At 63.0% G+C, this 18,550-nt stretch overlaps 1 protein-coding gene across 4 annotated transcripts; it reads right to left on the bottom strand.

Moving 5' to 3' along the window:
• Positions 1–426: 426 nt before the first annotated feature.
• Arhgef16 (Rho guanine nucleotide exchange factor 16) lies at positions 427–18,513 on the bottom strand. Of its 4 annotated transcripts, none has more exons than XM_023565777.2 (16): positions 13,369–13,498; positions 12,974–13,107; positions 10,793–11,399; positions 8,602–8,647; positions 7,792–7,934; positions 6,533–6,589; positions 6,004–6,164; positions 4,057–4,209; positions 3,847–3,976; positions 3,297–3,371; positions 2,861–2,953; positions 2,240–2,391; positions 1,808–1,996; positions 1,302–1,349; positions 1,070–1,171; positions 427–992 (listed from the first exon to the last, which is right to left on the bottom strand). In XM_023565777.2, the coding sequence occupies exons 3-16, from the start codon at positions 11,375–11,377 to the stop codon at positions 620–622; spliced, it is 2,307 nt and encodes a 768-aa protein (XP_023421545.2). In that variant the 5' UTR covers positions 11,378–11,399; positions 12,974–13,107; positions 13,369–13,498; the 3' UTR covers positions 427–619. The 4 variants fall into 4 exon arrangements, with proteins under 4 accessions (XP_023421545.2, XP_013009369.2, XP_013009372.2 ...); XM_063235351.1 differs by having other exon boundaries at positions 668–992; positions 1,302–1,375; positions 13,369–13,508; XM_013153915.3 differs by lacking the exons at positions 12,974–13,107; positions 13,369–13,498 and adding an exon at positions 18,428–18,513.
• Between the last annotated feature and the right edge of the window lie 37 nt (positions 18,514–18,550).

The raw sequence follows: 18,550 nt of genomic DNA, 5'->3' as shown, positions 1-18,550 counted from the left end.
CAGAGAAAAGCCGGGCCCAGCTGGATCAGGGAAGATTCTCCAGCACGTGTTGGGGATCCCCACCCCAATAACACTACCCAAGGTGAGAAGGGCCAGGGCCCTCAGCTGAGGGAAGGCCAGCAGGGGCTTGGGGACAGGTGAGACCTGTTCTCCCTCATCCTGGCTGGGAGGGAGGCCGCTTCCAGCTCCAGGGCCGTCCAAAGGGTCCAAGTTTTCAAGCCCCATGGCCATGCCCAGCCCTGTGAGGCCTAGCTGTGGCCACCTTGGCCCCTTGTTACTTGGGCAGTGCTTTGCCCACAATACTCTGGCCAGTGGACAGATGGGCCAGAGCCAGGGACCAGTCCCAGCTCAAGGCACCTTGGGGACTTCGTGGGAACACTCGTGGCTGTATCCCTCGTCTGGGCTCAGACTCGCTGTGGAAATCCATGCTTTAAAGAAACACTTTAATTATGTGGTTTAAAAGCTCAAAGCTGAGGTCTCTTCCCCTCCTGTGACCCAGATGAGAACTCGGGCACCACTGGGTACCCAAGGTCCCTTGTCCACTTGCGGGCAGGAAGACCAGTGGGGAGATGGTCCCTGAAGTGTCCCAGGGGACGGCCACAATGGTCCTTAATCCCCGTCAGCCTTGGGTGAGGACCTTGGGGCCCAGCTTGGCGGGGGTACCGTGGCCAGGAGCTGGGCTCCTGCCACACATGGCCCATGGTGGATGCTCACTGGTGGCCCCGTGATCTTGTCCCAGGGCTCCTTCCGGAGCACGGACACACTCCTCCGTCTGCGGCCCGGAGCCAGGCAGGCCGCCTGTGGTCGGGGTAGATGCTGTGCCTGCCGCAGGCTGCCCTGGAGTGGCTGTGGCTACACGTTGGTCTCCACCCGCAGCCGCTCCATCCTGCGCACGTTGCTCTCCATGGCCACGGGGCTGGTGATGTGGCGGACGAGGTCCTCGGGAAACCAGCCCTCCTCGCCGTCGCGGAGGCGCTCCCCATACATCCACCCTGAGCGTGGGCCCAGGGCCGTGAGAGGCAGGCTGGCCTGGGGTCACCGGCCCTCCCCACTGCCCACCGGCACTCACCGTCTTCCCAGCCCATGAGCAGCATCACATCGGCCTGCTGCAGCGTGATCTCGTCCGCCTGCTTGGCGAAGTAGGCCTTGGTGATCTCCACCTGGGCCAGCTCTGAGGGGCGGCAGTGTGGTGAGGGGCGCAGGCTAGGCCCTCTGGGCAGCACAGGGGACGGGTCGTGCAGCCCCGTCTGCCCTGTGGCTGGGCCTCATAGGACAGGCACCCCGCCCGCACCCACACTGACCTCCTTTGTTGATGGGGTCCTGCCACTGCCTCTCCTTGTAGGTGAGCCCTGTGATCCACCGGGCTCGGTCACTCCTGAGGGCCAGGGAGAGCGGGAGAGAAGGTCCAGGCCTTCCAACCTGGGCCAGCATCTTTCCATATACTGCACCCCCATTGCTTCGACCTGCTCGCTGTCCCTGGCCCCCTGTACTCCAGTCCTTGCTGTTTATCCTGCTGCTCCATGGCCCCTGCCCCAGGGCCTTTGCATGGCCGTGCCCCTGCAGAACACTCCTACCCCTGCCCTGTCCTAATGTCACTTGGTCAATAATGATACTTCCTGACCAACTCCACCCACACCTGCCCCTGCCTGCTTTCTTTCTGCTCTCCCTCTGGTCACTGGAAGTCTGCTGTCCCCTCTGGAACGTAAGCACCACAGGACAGACTGCTCTGTTCAGGGTGTGGCAGCTTGAGAGGCAGCAGATCCCACCCCCCACCCCGGCCTGCACCCTCTGGGTCCCTGTGCCTTACGCAGAGTCCGAGCACAACAGGACCTGTTCCCGCCGGCCCTCGCTGTTCCGCAGCAGGGTCACGTGGAAGGGGTGGGGCACGGTGGAGCTGCGGTTGCCGCCTCCCGGTGTGGAGACCTCCGAGGGCTCCAGCTTCTGGACCTGGACGTGGTCCAACTGAGCGTAGTCCTGGACCACATAGCTGTCCTCGCTGTGGGGACAGAGGTATCAGAGAGGCTCCACCCCGACGCTCCTGAGAGTGCCCACCTGACCTGCACCTGGGGACAGAGGCTTCCTGCTCTCGGGACCCCGAGGTCTGAGGGAGCTCGGGTTGGCAGCAGGAGCCTGCAGGCACCCTGAGCTGCATGTGACACGGCTGACGTGCAGGGCTCAGGGCTGCCCCGTCCCTGCCAGCTCCCGGCACCCCCGCCCAAGGCTGCCAGCTGTGTCCCACCTCTTCTTCTTGGTGATGATCAGGACGTCATTGAACAGGAACAGGTAACAGGTGGGCCGGCTGGTGATTTTCCTAAAGAGCCCGGCTTCCTCCATCAGGAAGAGCTCACCTCGCTTCAGCAGCCAGCGGGAGGCAGAGATCAGCGGGAAGGACTGGGAACAGAGCAGCCAGGTGGACAGGAGCCCGGGCCAGGCAGGCGGCCAGGACTAGCTGGGTGACCGGCCAGCTGCCGTCAGGGCCAGACAGGGGGCAGGGAAGGGCGAGTCACCTGGCCACAGCCCTGGGCCCCGGCTGGACCGCCGAGCACCCTGACCCAGTGCCGGGCACCGAGCTGGGTGGACAAGGGTCAGGCACAGGAGAGCCCCACTGCTGGGTTGGCAGTCAAGCTGTGCCCACCTGCACCCTGAGTGTGCTCTAGGACACCGCTGCCGGGTCTGCGCACTCAGCCACTTCCTCTGCTGCACCGTCCCCACCTGGACCCGTGGGCCCTCCCCACACCCTGGCCTTCCTTGGCCAGCCTAGGGGGATGTGGCATGGGAGGGGGTGATGCTCCCACAGAGGCAACTGAGGCTGGGTCTGACCTCCAGGACAGCAGGGGGCGCTGGGCGGGCGGGCACCCACCTTGACCTTGCTGAAGTCCAGCTGCGTGTGCAGTGTGTACAACTGCTCCGTGCGCTCCATGGTGTGTGCCCCCTCATTGCACCGCCTCACCAGCTGCAGGACCCCGTGACAGCGGCATGGGCAGGAAGCAAGGGGTGAGGTGTGAGGTGGCCCTGCCCCCGAGCCTTCCACCTTGTCCGGCTACCTCGATTGCCTGCCCTCCAGGTCCCAGCCTTGCTGTGGGTGCAGCCGGTGAGGATTCCACTGCTCCAAGCCTCAGTTTCCCCAGCAGTACTATCCCTATCCTACTGTCTGTGCCTCGGGGCAGTGGGGGCAGAAGCAGGGACAGTGCTGGGGAAGAAATGGTAACAGCAAACCAGGGGCAGGACTGGGGCTGGGCATCCCTCCCCCGCCTTGACCCTGCCCCCACCCCGCCCCCCACTGGACCCCATCTCACCTTGCTGATGGCCTTCAGGGCTTGGCTGGCAGCCTTGAACCTTTCAGGGTGGCCCTGCGACTTCAGGCAGAGGGTCTGAAGGAAACGCCAGTCAGTGTGAGGGGCCAAGTGCTCTGTTGGAGGCCTGCGTGCAGCAGGGCTCCCCACTATCTACACCTTGAGAGGGTGGCCGGGGTCCCCACACAGCTCCTGCCTAGCCACTGAGCATTCGGTCCTGGGACAGGACCAGGGGCCGTGGCCGCCTCTTTCCAGCTGGGGCGTGGCCAGTGGCTCCCCCTGGAGTTCTGGGCCTGTGGGTTCGAGGCTGTGTGCAGCTGGGCTGCTCCTCTTTGAGCCTCAGCTGAGCTCCTGTCACATGAACGTGTGCAGGTGTGCACGTGTGTGTGTACTCTACTGGGCAGGGCCACTGACACCAACCCCGCAGTAACCCCTTATTCACACCAGCTCAAAGTGGTCACTGCAGTTATTCACAGGACAGAGAGGGCCTGAGGGGGTCACGTGACTCAAGGGTGGGGCACGCGTGGCCGTCCATCCCATGGGCAGTGCTCACGTCGGTCAGGAGGGGCAGCCTGGTCACCCGCTGCATGGGCAGGATCAAGAAGGAGATCATGGGCAGGCCCCCACACACTGGCCGCTTCTCGATGTCCCGCAGGGCCTCACGGAAGGTGGCGCTGCTGTCCCTGCGGGAGAGGACGAGGCTGGGCCCGGCTGTGCGGGCTGCAGGCAGCCGGCCGGTGAGCGGGGCGAGCGGGCCACTCACGTCAGCCTCTGCAGTGTGCGCTGCTGGTAGACCTCGTTGGAGCAGTAGACCACGTAGGGGGAGAAGCGCCTCTCTGCGTGCTCCTCCAGGATGTCGCTGATGTCCTCCACGCACAGCTGCGCCTGGTGCCGCTGCTCCAGGGCCTTGAAGAACCTGGTGTGGAGAGCAGGTGAGGGCTCAGCCTGGCAGCGTGCTGCACATGCACACGCACACAGGCGGCACACAGGTGTCTGTGCCAACACGCGCTGCAGGAGCTGAGCTGCAGTGGCTCCTTCTGCTCCCTGCGAGGCAGCACCAGCCCTGTGCCCGCCCCAGGAACAAGCTCGAGGGTGGAGGTATCAGCTCCTGCCTCCTGGGCAGCAAGGCTGCATGTGGGGCCCGGAGCCGTGAGGGAGCCAGGCCCGCCTCCAGGCACGGTCCGGCCCTGCTGGCTCTGGCAGCCAAGCTCCCCGACAGGCTCTGGAACCCTCACTGACCCCACCTGGAGGAGGAACCTAGAGAGGTGAACTGGGCCCCGGGAGACTCCCAGAGGATGTTAGCTCCTGCCCTCCTCCATAGCCAGGCCCTGGCCTAAGGTGGTGAGGACAGCAGAGCCAACCCCAGGTGCCACCCTGGGCCCATAATGTGGCCTGTGCGTGTGTGAGGCCAGTAACTGAGCCTCTGGTCCATCTCAAAGACTCCAGAGCCAGTCCCTGAGGCTTCCCGCCCTCTAGGCCCTGGCCAAGGGACCTAGAACCTCTTGCTAGACCTCAGGCCATCTGAGAAGCCCTTGCCCAGCTTCAGCGTGGGCAGTGGTCAGCCAGATGCTCCACTCATCAGACCTTGCTTCTGAGAGCCCCCTGGCCTGGCCTGGCAGACAGGACAGCAGGTCAGCACAGGCAGCCATAGCCAGAGAGCAAGCGACACTGTGGACATAGGCCCTCCACACAAGCAGCCAGCCCAGTCAGAGGGGACCACAGAGTGGTCTGGGAGAGCCACCTCCAGCCTCTGACCACAGAAAGCACTGGGCCCTAGTGAGGCCACCGTGAATGGTCCCAAGGAAGAGGCCAGAGTCACAGCCAAGGCTAAAGCCCGGCAGAAGCCAGAAGCAAACCGGCTGCTCGGTGCAGAGGGACACTCTGGGTGGACATGAGTGCCCGGGGCAAGGTTAGTGCTGAGCAGGGGGCTGCCATCCAGGCATCTGCTCTCCTCCCCTCCCTTGCATCCCAGACCTGCTGAGACCCCGAGGGAAGCCCCTGGCTCTGAGGACAGGGCAGTCCCTTGTCCCTCCCCCAAGGCCCTGGAATTCTGGGAAGCCCAGGGGCAGAACACTTGGGGTGGGGTTGGCCAGGCCAGCCGATTCTGACAGGAGGGAGCCAGCAGCCTCCCTGCCAAGGCCTGATTCTCTCACTGACTCCAGTAGACCATCGGGTGTCCCACACCAGCCCTGTCATCAGCAATGAGGCTGAGGCTCTGGGGCCACAGGAAGCCCTGGGGTCTCCTGGGGTACAGAAGCCACCTGGACTGTGCCCTCTTGGGGATGTAACATCACAGGCTCAGATATGCACATGACCACAGAGCCATGCCTGAATGCCCAGCACCTCCTGCTCCTTCAGGCTCTGTAACCAGAGCCCAGCTGGCCACCAGGCACTGCAGAACCAGAACCGGCTGCACGTGGGCACCACAGCCTGTGCCCTACAGCCCTCCCCACCCTGCGTTATACAGCCCTCTATGCCCAATACCACGGTGCCCATCAAAGTCCAGGATGCCTGCTGCCCCAGTGCTGAACCTGTCCCCAGGGCCACTCCTGGTGGCCTCCAGGGCCCTTAGAGGCTGTCATGTTCCCTCCCTCCTGGCCCAGCATGGACATAGACAGGGGCTCTGCCAGCACTGTCACAGCACCAGCCAGGATAAGGGGCCTCCCTGCTGGGCAGGCCGCCCCAGAAACGCAGGCCCAGAGACCCTCACTTCTGACTGGCGGCCAGCACGTCCAGGATGTTGGAGAAGAGATGGTGGTGGTCCATCTGCGTCATGGTGGCCCGCAGCTCCGGGGACCGCAGGAACTGGGCCACCAGAATGTTCAGGCTGTGCAGGTAGGAGAACTCGGATGTGATGATCTCGAAGATGGCCTGTGGGGGCAGCCGGTGAGTCTGTGCGGGGCCAGCTGTGCCCGTGCTGGGCTGGTACTCGGACAGCGGGGATGGTCTAGGAGGCAGGGGCAGGTGGGGCACGGCTAGGGCAGAGGCTGGGACAGGTGCCCAGGGTGCGAGCCCACATCCCTAGGTTTACACTGTGGCTCTGCCACTTAAACCTGCAGGAAATGCAGCTGGGAAGGTGGTGGGGTCTTCCCTAGTCTGCCTGGGGTCCACGAGGGGACAGGAGGGCTTAGTGTCTGGCCCAGGGAAGGACCGCAAGGGGAGGCAGCTGTGGCAGGGGGTGGGGGTGGGGGTGGCATCGCGTGGCACTCATCTCTGCCTGGGGCACTGGGTGGCCTCACCTCCTGCCTCTTGCGCTCCTCAGTGCTCAGTTTGTCCAGGATGCCCGACTCCACCACCTGAGAAGGCACAGGCAGGAGCTGCCCCACTCTCAGGCGTGTAGCCCAAGTCCCCACCCCTGTCCTCCCTGGAGCAGAGCCAAGGGGGGGGACAGTGTGGCCCGAGGAGGGCTTGGGCAGAGCTCTGTGGCCACCCGTGCACAGCTCAGTAAGGTTGGGTGTGAGCTGGCCGGGCTCCTCGCTCCACCTTCCTCTCTGGGTGGCCCATGAAGAGTGGGGACATCTGAGAGTCAGACCAGGCTGGGGGGCTCTTGGCAGTGACGGTACAGGGGATAGGGTGACTCAGCACAGTGAGCAAGGTGGTGACACCTGCTCCCCACTCCCCGGGGCCATAGCCAGTGGCCGCCTGGCTGGAGCAGGGCTTCCCGATTGGGGCACGCCTCGTCCCCAGACAGGCTGGGCAGGCTGCACAGTGGCAGTGCCTGGGGTGCCCTATGCCCTCCTCCGTGTTGGGCCTCAGGCCTACCTGCTTCCCAGGGTGGGGCAGCTGGCTTGGAGCCCTGGGTAGCCTTGCTGGAGGATAGTGTGCCAGCCCCGCCCCAGAGCAGGGGATAAACTGCTCTGTTCTGGCCACTTCCTCTGGAGGAGCGGCGGCCCTCACTGGGCTTCCCACGGTGGCCATCTAACATAGAGGGTCGCTCGTGTGCCCCAGGGAGGGAAACAAGGGGCCCCATTGTAGGGAGATGGAACGGACACACCAGGCCTACCCTGTCAGCAGCCCGCCACACCCACGACCTTCAGGAGCAGGGTCACAAGTTTGCCCCAGCAGCTGAGGCCCACATTCTGGGGCCACTGCCCTGACCCCTCTCCATTCCTCCCGTTGGGCAGGGTGCCTGCCGTCAGGTGTGGGCAATGGGACTTCACCCTGGCACCTGGCTTGTGCAGAAGCCAAGGCCCAGCTCAGCTTACCCCTGCAGCCTCCCCACTGGGGTCCCCAGGCGCTCCCAGGGATGCAGGTGCCATAGGCAGGGCTCCCTCAATTCCACAGCACCTGGCAGGCCCGTCTGGGCAGGGGTGCCCATCACAAGCGTCCCTACCTGCACCAGCCCGCAGTGCTTACCCAGCCCCACACCCAGGGATAGGGCAGCCCAGGGCACAAACCAGGACGTCTGGAAAGCAGCTGTGCCTTACTGCGAGCATTGGGTCACTATGGGCTGGGAGGGGGAGGCGGGAAGGGGAGACCTTCGGCCCTCCTGGCCTACCTCAGGGAGCTGGCTCCAGGTGACCTGGGCGGGCCGGTAGCTCTGGACCACAATGGTGCTATCTGCCCCCTGGGTCCCCTCGTCATCGTACTCGTGGCTGGTGTTCAGGCCCCGCTCCAGGATCTCCTGGTAGAATTGGGGGTCTGGGAAGAAAAGCAGAGTGACCTGTCTGCCAGTGGGCTCTGGGGAGGTGGAACCCTCCCTAGGGTGCCCCAGGACCCTCGGAAGCATCAGGCTGTGTGGGGCCCTGGCAGGCTGCCCACTAGCTGGCAGCTCCTGTGGCCATGCGGGGCCAGCAGTGGCAATGCAGTGCAGAATGTGGCATCTCCAGGAAGGGCCGACCAACCAACCAGAGCTCTGTGAGCCAGCAGTGCCTGCAGGGGAGGGAGGCTGGGCCGTGGGTGTCCTGGGCCGGGCTGTGGATGCAGCATGTCACCCCCAGGGTCCTGCCCACATACCAGCTGCTGCTACTCCAACCTCACCCTGGGTGCCTCTGTCCCTCTCCGGGGACAGTTTCCCCAAGATTATCACAGAGAAAGCCAATGCCGGCTCCCAGGCCTGGAAGCCTCTGTGCAGAGGAGGTGGTGTTGTGTGCACCTCCTGGGCAGTGCCCTGCCCTGGCCTCAACCCGTCCAGGAGCTCTGTATGTCCCCTGCCCTTGGGGTTGCATGGGAGCCCAGGAAGCCACCCGAACTTTGGATCCATCAGAGTTGCACGGTCAGATCAGCCCCTGGAGGACCCATGGAGCCACCTCCCTCTGTTCTTCCAGCCACCAACCAGACCCCTGCCCTTGCTGCCCCAGCCACTCACCGTCCTTGAAGGAGCCCTTGTGCAAACGGTTCCGGCCCAGCGTCCTCTGTGCAAAGCAGACATAAACATCAGCCTTCGGGGCTGGCAGGGCGTGAGTCTGCAGCCAGTGGGTCACTTGGGGGTCCCCACGCCTCACTGCAGATGTGCAAGGCCGTGCCCAATGGGCTTCACCCACACACACGGGCGCTCAATAGCCCTCACGAGGGTCCCAGAGCTGCCAAGGAGGCCAGGCCAGGTGGGATGGAGTGCAACGCTGAGGTGGGCAGGTCCAGGGCACTGCCTGGGCCAGCAGGGTGTGGTCATGGTCTGGAGAGTGGACCTGGGGCTCCAGGGGTTGTAAGTGGGCTCAGGAGGGGTGCTGAAGTGGGTGCTGGGGGCAGAGGGCCATGGGGGCAGGGTGGGACCTGCAGTGTCCCCAAGGGCTCTTGGGGTGGTTACCATCTGGCACCGGTCAGGGCCCCCAGAAGCTGAAGCAAAGGATGGGTGGTGGCAACTGGGTTCAGAGCTCTTGGGGAGCCATGCTTCCTGCTGGGACACAGGAGCTTCGCAGGTGTACCCGGGCACGGTTCCGGGAAGGCAGGGCCAATTTCTCAGGACCAGCTGGGGCCTGAAAACTCCCCACTGGCCGAGAGGTGTGGCCTCCCAGACCTGCCTTGTCAGAGATCGAGGAAACTGAATACACATGCAGAGCTGTGGCATGGTCCAGGTGTGGCTGAACTGGGGCAAGATAGGCCACAGCTGAGGCCCCCTGGAGACTTTCGGGGTAGTTCTCCTAAGTTAGCATGATCTGTTCCTCTGTGGAGTCCCTGAACCCCTCCCAAGGTCCTGCTCAGGTTTCCTCCATTGTCCACTCAGCTCCTTGCTTGTTTTGATTAAATTCAAGCTGCCCAGCATCAGTTGGCCGGCAGCTAGCAATTACAGGCTCTGGCGAGGACTTTAGTCTTCCTGCAGCCCTAAAGACCATGCTGCTGTCACATTCCTTTGGGTCTTGCCATTTGGGAGATTGGAGATCTAGGCACTGACCCCAACACTTGCCCCTCTCTCCTCTGCCCTGCACCTCCCTGACTCTGCTTTCATCCTACCCACTCTGCACCTTCTGTCCTGCGCTCAGCTTGGTACCCAGCTCTGGGTCCTCGGGGGGGCCCTCAGGAAAGGGCTCTGGGTTAGAGACAGACAATTCAGCAGCCCTGGCAGGGGAGCTGGGGTCAAGAACAGGGCTGTCTGTGGGGACAAAGGGACCTGCCTCCACCATCAACCCCTGCAAGCTGACGGCTGTCACCCTGTCAGGGGCTGGGCCTCTCCATGCCAGGAAGCCAGGAAAACCAGAGGCTCCTGGAGGCAGATGCCGGGGCCAGCGCGCCCTTCCCGCACCCCATGCCCAGCCTCGCCCTGCGGCTGTGCTCTGATCTGAGTGCACCATGGTGGCTTGGCAGCTGCTGTCTCCATTGGCACCAGGAAACAGATTGGGGAGGCGCAGAAACCTGCCGGGGCCACACAGCTGAAGGCCCCGCCCTCCCCCACGGGCACCAGCCGTCAGTGATACAAACAGCTTCAGGCATGTGGCATAGGGTCACCACCACTGCCGTCCTCCAATGCTTGACAGCAGAGAAAGTCCAGCCAGACAGGACAGAGGGGACTGCAGGGAACCAGACAGGACTGGATGGGACTGCAGGGGACCAGGAAGCAGAGCAAAGAGAGTGGAGCTCTGAGGCCAGCCTGGTGACCAGGACAAAACCCTGCCCAGTGCAGGGCGAGGGTGATTCAGACCCTGAGGGCCACCGTCCCTGTGGGCTGCAGTGACCTGAGTAGAGAAAGACAAGAGCCACTGAGGCAGGCAGGGAAAGGGCATGCCTCAGACTTCACCAGGGTGCCCACAGCAGGCACCTAGTCTCTGTTATTGGAGAGACCGGCTGCTGCTAGGCTCCAGAGGGCCATTCCCCTGGGGCTGAGCGGTATCTGTGCTAACCTGTCACACCTCAGTGGCCTGCCTGTAAGGTGGGAAGGGGAGGTCCACAGCCCCGCCTGGCCTTTGGGCTGCACTAGAATAAACCACCAGCACCCTGCACGCAGCCAGACTTGCACACAGCAGCAGAAGATGAGGTAGAGGAGCGGACCAGACCCCTCCCCTCGCCGCCTGTGAGTGGGGGACCTGAGGCCCGGCCTGGGCCCACTGTCCCCACGAGGCCCCTACCTTGTTTTTGGCTGGGCACTGGGTAGCTGGCTGGCTGGGCTCCTCAGCCAGAGTCTGGAGCTTGGGGCTGAGTGCGTTGGAGCCCCCCTGGCTGCTCAGGGACCCCAGCCCCCGCATGGCTTCCCGGTAAGACTGGTTCCGCCGGTTTCGACTCAGTGCCCCCCCAGGGCCCACGTCCATGTCCATGTCGTCCAGGGAGAAGCTGGGGGCTGAGAGGAGCTGGGGGTCCCGCCGTGCGGCCTCCTTGCTGAGCATGGCTGCCCCGAAGCTCTGGTGGCGGGTTGGGGTCTTGGCCTTGCTGGCCACAGCAAGGCTCCTGGGGATGAGCTGCTGAGTGCCCATCTTGAGGGCTGCAGGGCTCTGTGTGCTCAGGACGATGGCCCGTGGCTCCTTGTTCTCTGCCGGTGACAGTGGGGGCACTGAGGACTCTGGCTCAAAGGCATCATTGGTCTTGGGATGTAGGGTGCCCCGGACAATGGGAAGCTTGGCCCGGGGGTTGCCATTGGCGTCCAGTTGCAGCTCCGAGTGGAAGCGGTATTCTAGCAGCCTCTCCTCCAAGGAGCTGTCCGAGTGCCGCTGGGACATGCTGCTGGGTGGCCGCAAGCTCCTGGGGCGAGGGAAAGACAGAGGTGAGGAAGAGGGGCGCACAGGGGCCTCGTCCCAGCCCCCCAGCCCTCCTGTGCCTGAGCATCTGCCATGGCTCAGACAGAGTCCTGGTACAGACCCTGGGAGTATGGCGCACACAGCCCTGGTCACCAGGAGACCCCAGGGGACTGCCAGGGCTGGTCCGGTGCCTGCTTGCGGCCGATCTAAGGAAGGCTTGGCCCTGGTGGGCCAAGGAAGGGCAGGCACTGGTTTCTGAGCTCAGGGGGGCTAGATGGGTGCGGCCAGGGATTGGGCTGCACTTCAGAGGTCATTTGGCTTCCTCTGAAGCAGTGCTCAGCAAATCTCAACCTGGAACAGGCCCTGGTCTGGAATCCTGGCTCAGGCCCTCACTGCTGCCTGGATGCCTGGTGGCCCTGGGGCCTCTGGAATCACTTCCTTGTGGCCCCTATGGGGACAATGGTGCTGTCCTGGGAACCTTTCCAGAGGCTGGCATCAGAGGACATGGTAGTGACCACAGCCCTGTCTCACTGGGCATGCCCAACCACTCCCTCCCAGAGGCACAGGTGGTCAGGGGCCAGGGACACAGAAGAGGATGGTGCCTAGCAGGACTTGTGCCCAGGCCTGTCTAACTCCCCCTTCTCCCATGGCCACGCTGGTTGCCCAGGAAACCTCCCCGTGGGCAGGGAGCATGCTTTTCACCTTCCGTATTTATGGGGCTACTGACTCTGTGTCAGGGGCTCAGAGGGCACCAGCCATAGCCTGGACCCCAGGTGCTGAGCAGCTGTGAAGGTGGCTGGGGACACAGGTGTTGGCTGAGCTCCAAACCTAAGCTGCAGCCCCAGATGCCTTCCCTGGTACAGGGCCAGAGCTCCACCCCTGTCACCATCACTCATGCCCCTGCATGGTGTGGTCCCTGCCCCCTGGCAGCTGGTGTCTCCTGCCCGCTGCCCTGTGACCCTGCAGTGACATTGCTGGTCCCTAGCATAGCCAACTTCCCTCTTCTGGCAAAAGGCGGCATTGCCCCTTCTGTCCCCTGGGGTCAGTGCAGCCCTGAGATTGGCTTTGGCCAGGAGAACAGAGGGAACACGTGTCCCTAGGGCAGACCCTGTGGGCTTGGCATGCAGTGCACAATGGCGCCTGCTTTGCTGTGTGACTGTGGCAGTGCACATGGGGACAGAGGCCCAGACAGCGGGGGACCGGATAGTGCACACAGCCGGGGCCACTTCCAAGCTCCTAAACACGAGCTTCAGGCCATTCTGAGGCCCTCTGATGCTCAGAGTCCCCCACAAATGTCAGGGACACACCACCCATTCCAATTACCAGACCGGTAAGCTGAGCACAAGAGAGCACCACCCACCTCCAGGGGGCGCTGTGACGAAGTCCCACAGGGAAAGCAGCTGGACAGGGTGCACGTGGGCAGTGACAGAGGCCCTGCTGAGTCGCAGAGCAGCCCGTCCTTTGTGCTGCACTGAGGGGACTGCAGGGGCTCCAACGGTGCCACCCAGAAAAGGGACTTCTTAATTTGAGAGCAAGGAGATGCCCTTCCCCTTCCCCGGCACCTCATGCTGCCCAGACCTCGAATGTGATGAACCGATGGCCCCGGAGCAGGGACGCCTCTCGGGTGGGAACCCAGGTACTGGCTCCTGTGGTGGCCCGGTGAGGCTCTGTGCCACGGCTCGGTCTGGACAGGATGTCCCTTGTCATTTTCCCTGCGGATTTGAGAGGGAATTGGCGCACACCTCCCCTAAGGATTCTAGAGTTTAAAAATTAAACAATTAACTTCAGACTAATGGGAGAAGGAGTCAAATGCAACATGTCCATTTAACACGATTCTAAATTAAGCTGCAAACCCAAACAGACAACAGCTGATGATGTCACGAAAGGGAGATGCATGTGACTGAGACCAAATAGGACCCTCCGGTCTGAGTCACCAGGCCCACACACATGCACCATATGGGGACAAGCCTGACCTCAAGCTGTCAGGCTGGCCACGATCATCGCTGTGCTGACAGCGGCGTTCCACTACGACTGGAACATGGAGTTCTCTTCAGACTGCTTCACCAAAACGGGAGAAACGACCGCCGGTTCCGCCCAGTAAAATCCAATCAGCCTACAAATCCACTGATCTGGGACAAAGATCAAGGCATAATGGAGTGTTTCAAGAATTCAAACGGGGGGCTGGGGATTTAGCTCAGCGGCATAAGCGCCTGCCTTGCAAGCAGGCAGTCATGAGTTCGATCCCCGGAACCGATAAAAAGGAAAAAGACAAAAAAAAAAAAAAAAAAAAAAAAAGAATTCAAACGGATCAGGTTCAAACTGGAAAACTCAGTTAACTCCACAGCCATCGGTTTCAAATCTAACATGACTCCATTGTCTTCAAGAAGCTCCCAGGATCCCACAGCCAGAGGTGACCAGGCTTCTGGGGTGGAGGGCTGCCTGGGCCCAGGAGACCCCCACTTACTGTAGAGCCACCAGCAGGGCTCACCCAGGCCTCCAAGTCCATCCAGGAACTCTCCCTGGGGAGGGGCAGGGCTGGCCCCCAGGCTCCACCCAGCTGATGAGATCCCAGCTAAAACCACCCCAGGAAGGGAAGGAAGATTCCCAGCCTGGGGAGAGGGGAGGGGGAGGGATGGCCCAGCCTGACACCCTGCAGGGGAGGTGCATTCCTGAGGACACATTCCTGAGGACTCTGCCTCCCCAGGCCTCCCCTAGGCCCTGTTGGCCTGTGACGATGATGTTCACCAGGCCTGGGCTGTGCTAGATCACACACCCTGGTCACCTTATCTGCTGCTTACCCAGGCCTGGAGAGAAAGCCATGCATTTAGGTGTTCAGGCTGTAAGCACAACCAGAGGCCAACACCCCAGGGTGGGGCAGGACCACCCCTCTCAGCAGCTGTCTACCTTGGGGCATTCTGCACGGTTCTGGGCAGCAGCAGCCCCTGGGGACCCTCGGGGCCCACAGAGGCCTGCACTCCACCTCCCACCCAGCCAGGTCTGCTAGCTTGCTCTGAGTCACTGTCCCAGGCCTGGCTGGCCCAGGTGCTGTGGCCCACCCCACAGTGGGCAGCCACGTCTCCGGCAGGGGGCAAAGTCCTGAAGGTGCCCAAAGCAGAACCTGTCTGGTTGAGCCCTAGCAGGCAAGTCATCGCTAGGTGTGACCTCCTCGCCCGCCACACCCACAGGCCTGGGGCCAGGGCCTCAGGAGGAGCAGTGCCCCAGGGGTGTGGGCCCAGCTGCTGGGCTCCAGGGAGTGGTGGCCACCCCACACTAGGAGTCCACGTTTTTAGCTCAATTAGAGACCTACATGCACACGAGGGGTTGCAGACCACAAACAGCACCGGAGAGAGGCCTAGACTGCCTATCACGGATCCCCCACTGCTCCCCAAAAGCAGTAGGCCCACACTGTACTACGGCGGAGGCCAGGCTGCCTCCTGTTAATGATTGCCGCCCTGTTAATGTTCCCCCGCATCCAGTGCCTCTGCCTGTGCTTGGTTCCAGAGTACAGCGTGAGCTTCCAAGAGGGCCTGGGGGGAGCCCCTCGCCTCCTTCCTGCTCTCCTGTCCAGAGGGTCACTTCGCAGACTTCCAGGGCTGGGTGCTCAGCCAGCCCAGCCTCCTACTCCTCAGTGCTGTCCCGGAAGCAGCCTGAAGGTGCTTCCTCCTCCCCGTTGCCTGGTCGCCTGGTCCCCAGTCCGAGTGCAGACTGCCGGCTGGTGACCCCCAGACTCCTGAAGCCACAGTCCCTTCTTCCATGTGGCCGGGAGGCACCTGACTCCTCCAAGTCCTCTCTTGGGCTGTGCCAGCCCTGAGTGGGGTCGGGTCTTCCGCGTTCACTTGCAGGGCAGTATGCCGGGCGAGGGCGAGGCCTCCCTCCTCCTGCCCACTCTCTCCCCCCTCTGCCGTCCTGGGACGGTTCCTCCCCTCCCACTCCCCCCACAGCCTGTCCTTGTCATTTCCATGTCTGCCAAGCGCTCTCCTGCCCGCCCTGCTGTTACTCCTGGTTCACAGCACTCTGTTCTTGTTTTATGGGTGCCACAGCTTCCTTCACTCAGGGCTCAATGATGCTATTTTCCTGGGAACGAGCTTCCTTCTGTGGGTCACTGGATGGGTGCCCACACCGCTCCCCCTCTGCCTCAGTTCCCCGGTGTCTACTTCTGTCTAAGGAGGAGGCATCGTGCTGGCGGGTGACCCTGGGTCCCCACACACTTGAGGACACACACTTCTGTCCTGGACACACACATCACACACCTGCGTCTACAGCCCCTCCTCTAGGCCGCTGGCTTCTGCAGAGCTGATGCCTGGTTTGTCACTGGGCTACGGGAGGGGCAAGGCCAAGTGCCGACTGCCCTGCAGCTGCCCTCCAGGCAGAGCTGGCCACACTGCATGTGACTGTATCCGAGTGCGGCCTCTGCAGCCACACAGGCCTCTGAGCGGGGACTCCTTGGAAGATGCACACAGAGGAGAGAACTTTGGGCTGGCTGGCTGCAGTTACCCGTCTCCCTGCAACTCTGCAAGCCATGGAGGCATGGGGACACTTCCCGTCCATGTCCCCACAAACTGGCGCTCCCATTCTCAGCCGACAGCTGAGCCCTGCATCGTGTGGGCTCTGCCCTGCCCTCACCCTAACTCTGTCGTCCTCCAGGAGTCTGCAGGCCACACATGAGGCCTCTGCTCATGACGGGCAGAACCCACGAGGGCCACCCGGCCTCAGCTGATGTTTTGGGGAGACCCCTGCTCAGGCAGCCTGGAAAGGTCCCCCACACGGGGTCCTCAGAGCTCACAGCATTTGCTTCTCTTTGCACCAGTGGGAGGCAGAGGGGGAAGGGGCTCGCCGTGGCTCCTGGGGTTTAGGATCCTGTGGGGGTAGCGGCTGCCTTGCTACAGTCCTTCCCCACAGATGAGCTTCAGGGGGCCCCACAGAGCCTGATTTCCTGGCCTGCGCGCACGGCTACCACCAGGACATATGACCCTGCATGTGTGACTTGCCAGCCTTCTGCCAGAGGGGCGCGAGCAGCTCTGACGTGGCCCAGCCTTGAGCCTCTGCATCCCACCGTCCCCTCCCTCCTGGCAGAGTTCAGCTCCTCCAGCACTGTCCACTCAACCTCCCACAACCCACAATGACGCCTTTGTACGCAGGTAATGTTGCCCAGCCGTGTATGGGGCTTGAAGTCACGCATAATTTGGGGACAGAATGTGGCTTTTAAGTCACGTGCTAACCAGCCTGATTTGCAAGGTAGGGGTCCAGTGCAGTGACTGTCATTGGGGGTAGCCTGGAGACGTCCATGTCATGAATCCTGGCATTATGTGGCTCCAGACTGTTAACCCAAACAGGAAGGTACCGTGACAAGGAATGCATTGGCACATGGACCCGCTGACCAAGGCAGGAAGCCCAGCACAGCTGTTAGGGTCACCCTGTACCCTAAGGTGGGGAGGGGAGCCTCCGGTGTGCCAGCCTTAGATGCAGCCTGCCTCAGTCCAGACACCCCTAAACCCAGGTCCCACCCCAGGCTCAGCTATGTAGGGATCCCCAAAGGAGCACCGGATAGGGAAGCAGAGCCATGACAGGGCAGGGCACAGCACTCCCACCACCGTGCCCATGCGCACCCTCGGTGTCTCCCACCTCTGGCAAGCTGGGGGTCAGGCCTTCCTCTCTGCCAGGGGCAGAGGCAGCAGCAGAATGTGACCCACCTCCGTCTGGCTGTTGACCAGCAAGAGCCAGGTGAGGAGCCAGGCTGGTCCTGACCTGGGTGGTCATTCCCTACCCGGGAAGAGAGAGGATAGAGTTGGTGGACCTGTCCTCAGAGGTTGCTGACAGCGGTCACCTGAGCACCCAGCTAACGCAGGCCATGCACAAGGCAGCCAGCACTGACCCAGAAACCGAAACCAAAACACTGGCTGAGCAGCCAACCTGGAGCCAGCAGGGCCAGTCTGCTGTCCCAGGTGGCAGAGCCTGGCCTCCAATCGGCAGAGAGATTCGGGGACCCCTGCCAGCTGTGGCACCTCCGGGCCTCAGCTCCCCAGGCGGGGTGGAGCCAGGACTCCCTGGTGCACTGAAGCAGGGCTCCTCCTCTGGCATGGACTCCATGAGAACAGGGCTGCAGCATGCCCTCAACCTTAGCAGTGCCAACGCCCCCAAGGGGACAATCACTTTACAGAGGAGGACCCGAGGCACAAGGAACTTGCCCAGCTCAATCTGAGCTGCACCTGAGCCTGGAGCTGACAGAGGCATCAGGAGAGACAGCTAGGACTTGGGATGGTTGGGACCCTGCCTCTGGCATCCTCAGGCCCCACAGGTGGCCTCGGGGAGCACAGGTCTCCAGCTCCACTCTGGCTGGTGCACAGACCACGACTCAAGGGCTCAGGAACGCCTTGGCCTTGCCTGTGCTCCAGGTGGGGTACAGAGGCCCCAGGAACGAGTCCAGGAGCTGGGCTCAGGTCTATTGCCCAAATGCAAAGGGAGCTCGGGATTTAGTTCAGCAGTATAAGTGCCTGCCTGGCAAGCAGGAGGTCCAGAGTTCGAGTTCCAGTACCAAATGCAGAGAATCCCTGCTCCAGACGGGGAAACTGAGGCAGGGCAGGCAAGACGGTGTGCAGTATCCGCACAGCTTTGGGGCCTTTCCTGCCCCTCCTCAGAGGAGGACGGGCTGACTTGGGGTGTGTGGGAGGCTGTGTGTGAACCCCTGGGAGGCCCTGTCCTGCCCTCGGCCTCCTTCCCAAGAGTCCCGCTCCTGCAGCTCCTTGTAGTGGGAAGGCGCCGCGTGGGGCTCAGGGCTGAGAGGCGGTGGTAGGGAGACACGGGGAGTAGGACGCTGAGGCCCAGCTGACCGGGTCAGGTCCCCTCCCTGTGCGCAGCCCAACCCCGGCCCGCAGGCCCCGCCCCCGCGGCCGGCAAAGGCGGGCAGCTGGCTTGAGCGGACTCTGGAGTGGGGGGCTCGCGGGAGGAGCGAGCGGGCGGCACCAGAGTCGCCGCGTGTCCCTGAGTGTCCTCGCGGCGGCTTCCCCTCCGGACCCACCTGTGCGCCCGGCTCACCTGCGCGGCCCAGGAGCAGCGCCGTCCAACCTGCAGCCCAGCTCCGCTGGCCCGCGGTGCCCTCCCCACTTCCTGGGCGGGGCGGGGGCGGGGCCAGGCGCGCCTGGTGGGCGGGGCTACGGT

The sequence above is a fragment of the Cavia porcellus genome, unplaced genomic scaffold (assembly GCF_034190915.1).
Source record: "Cavia porcellus strain 051 isolate PalLab524CR breed Dunkin Hartley unplaced genomic scaffold, mCavPor4.1 scaffold_25, whole genome shotgun sequence".
Classification (NCBI taxonomy): domain Eukaryota; kingdom Metazoa; phylum Chordata; class Mammalia; order Rodentia; family Caviidae; genus Cavia; species Cavia porcellus.
This window is presented reverse-complemented; position numbering and strand designations above follow the sequence as displayed.

Coding starts and splice junctions, on each gene's coding strand:
- Arhgef16 (XM_013153915.3), bottom strand. CDS start 11,377: ATGTCCCAGCGGCACTCGGACAGCTCCTTGGAGGAGAGGCTGCTAGAA. Junction 6,590..7,791: donor CCTGGAGCCAGCTCCCTGAG/GTAGGCCAGGAG, acceptor GTGCCTTCTCAG/GTGGTGGAGTCGGGCATCCT. Junction 1,350..1,807: donor CTGTTGTGCTCGGACTCTGC/GTAAGGCACAGG, acceptor GGTGGATCACAG/GGCTCACCTACAAGGAGAGG.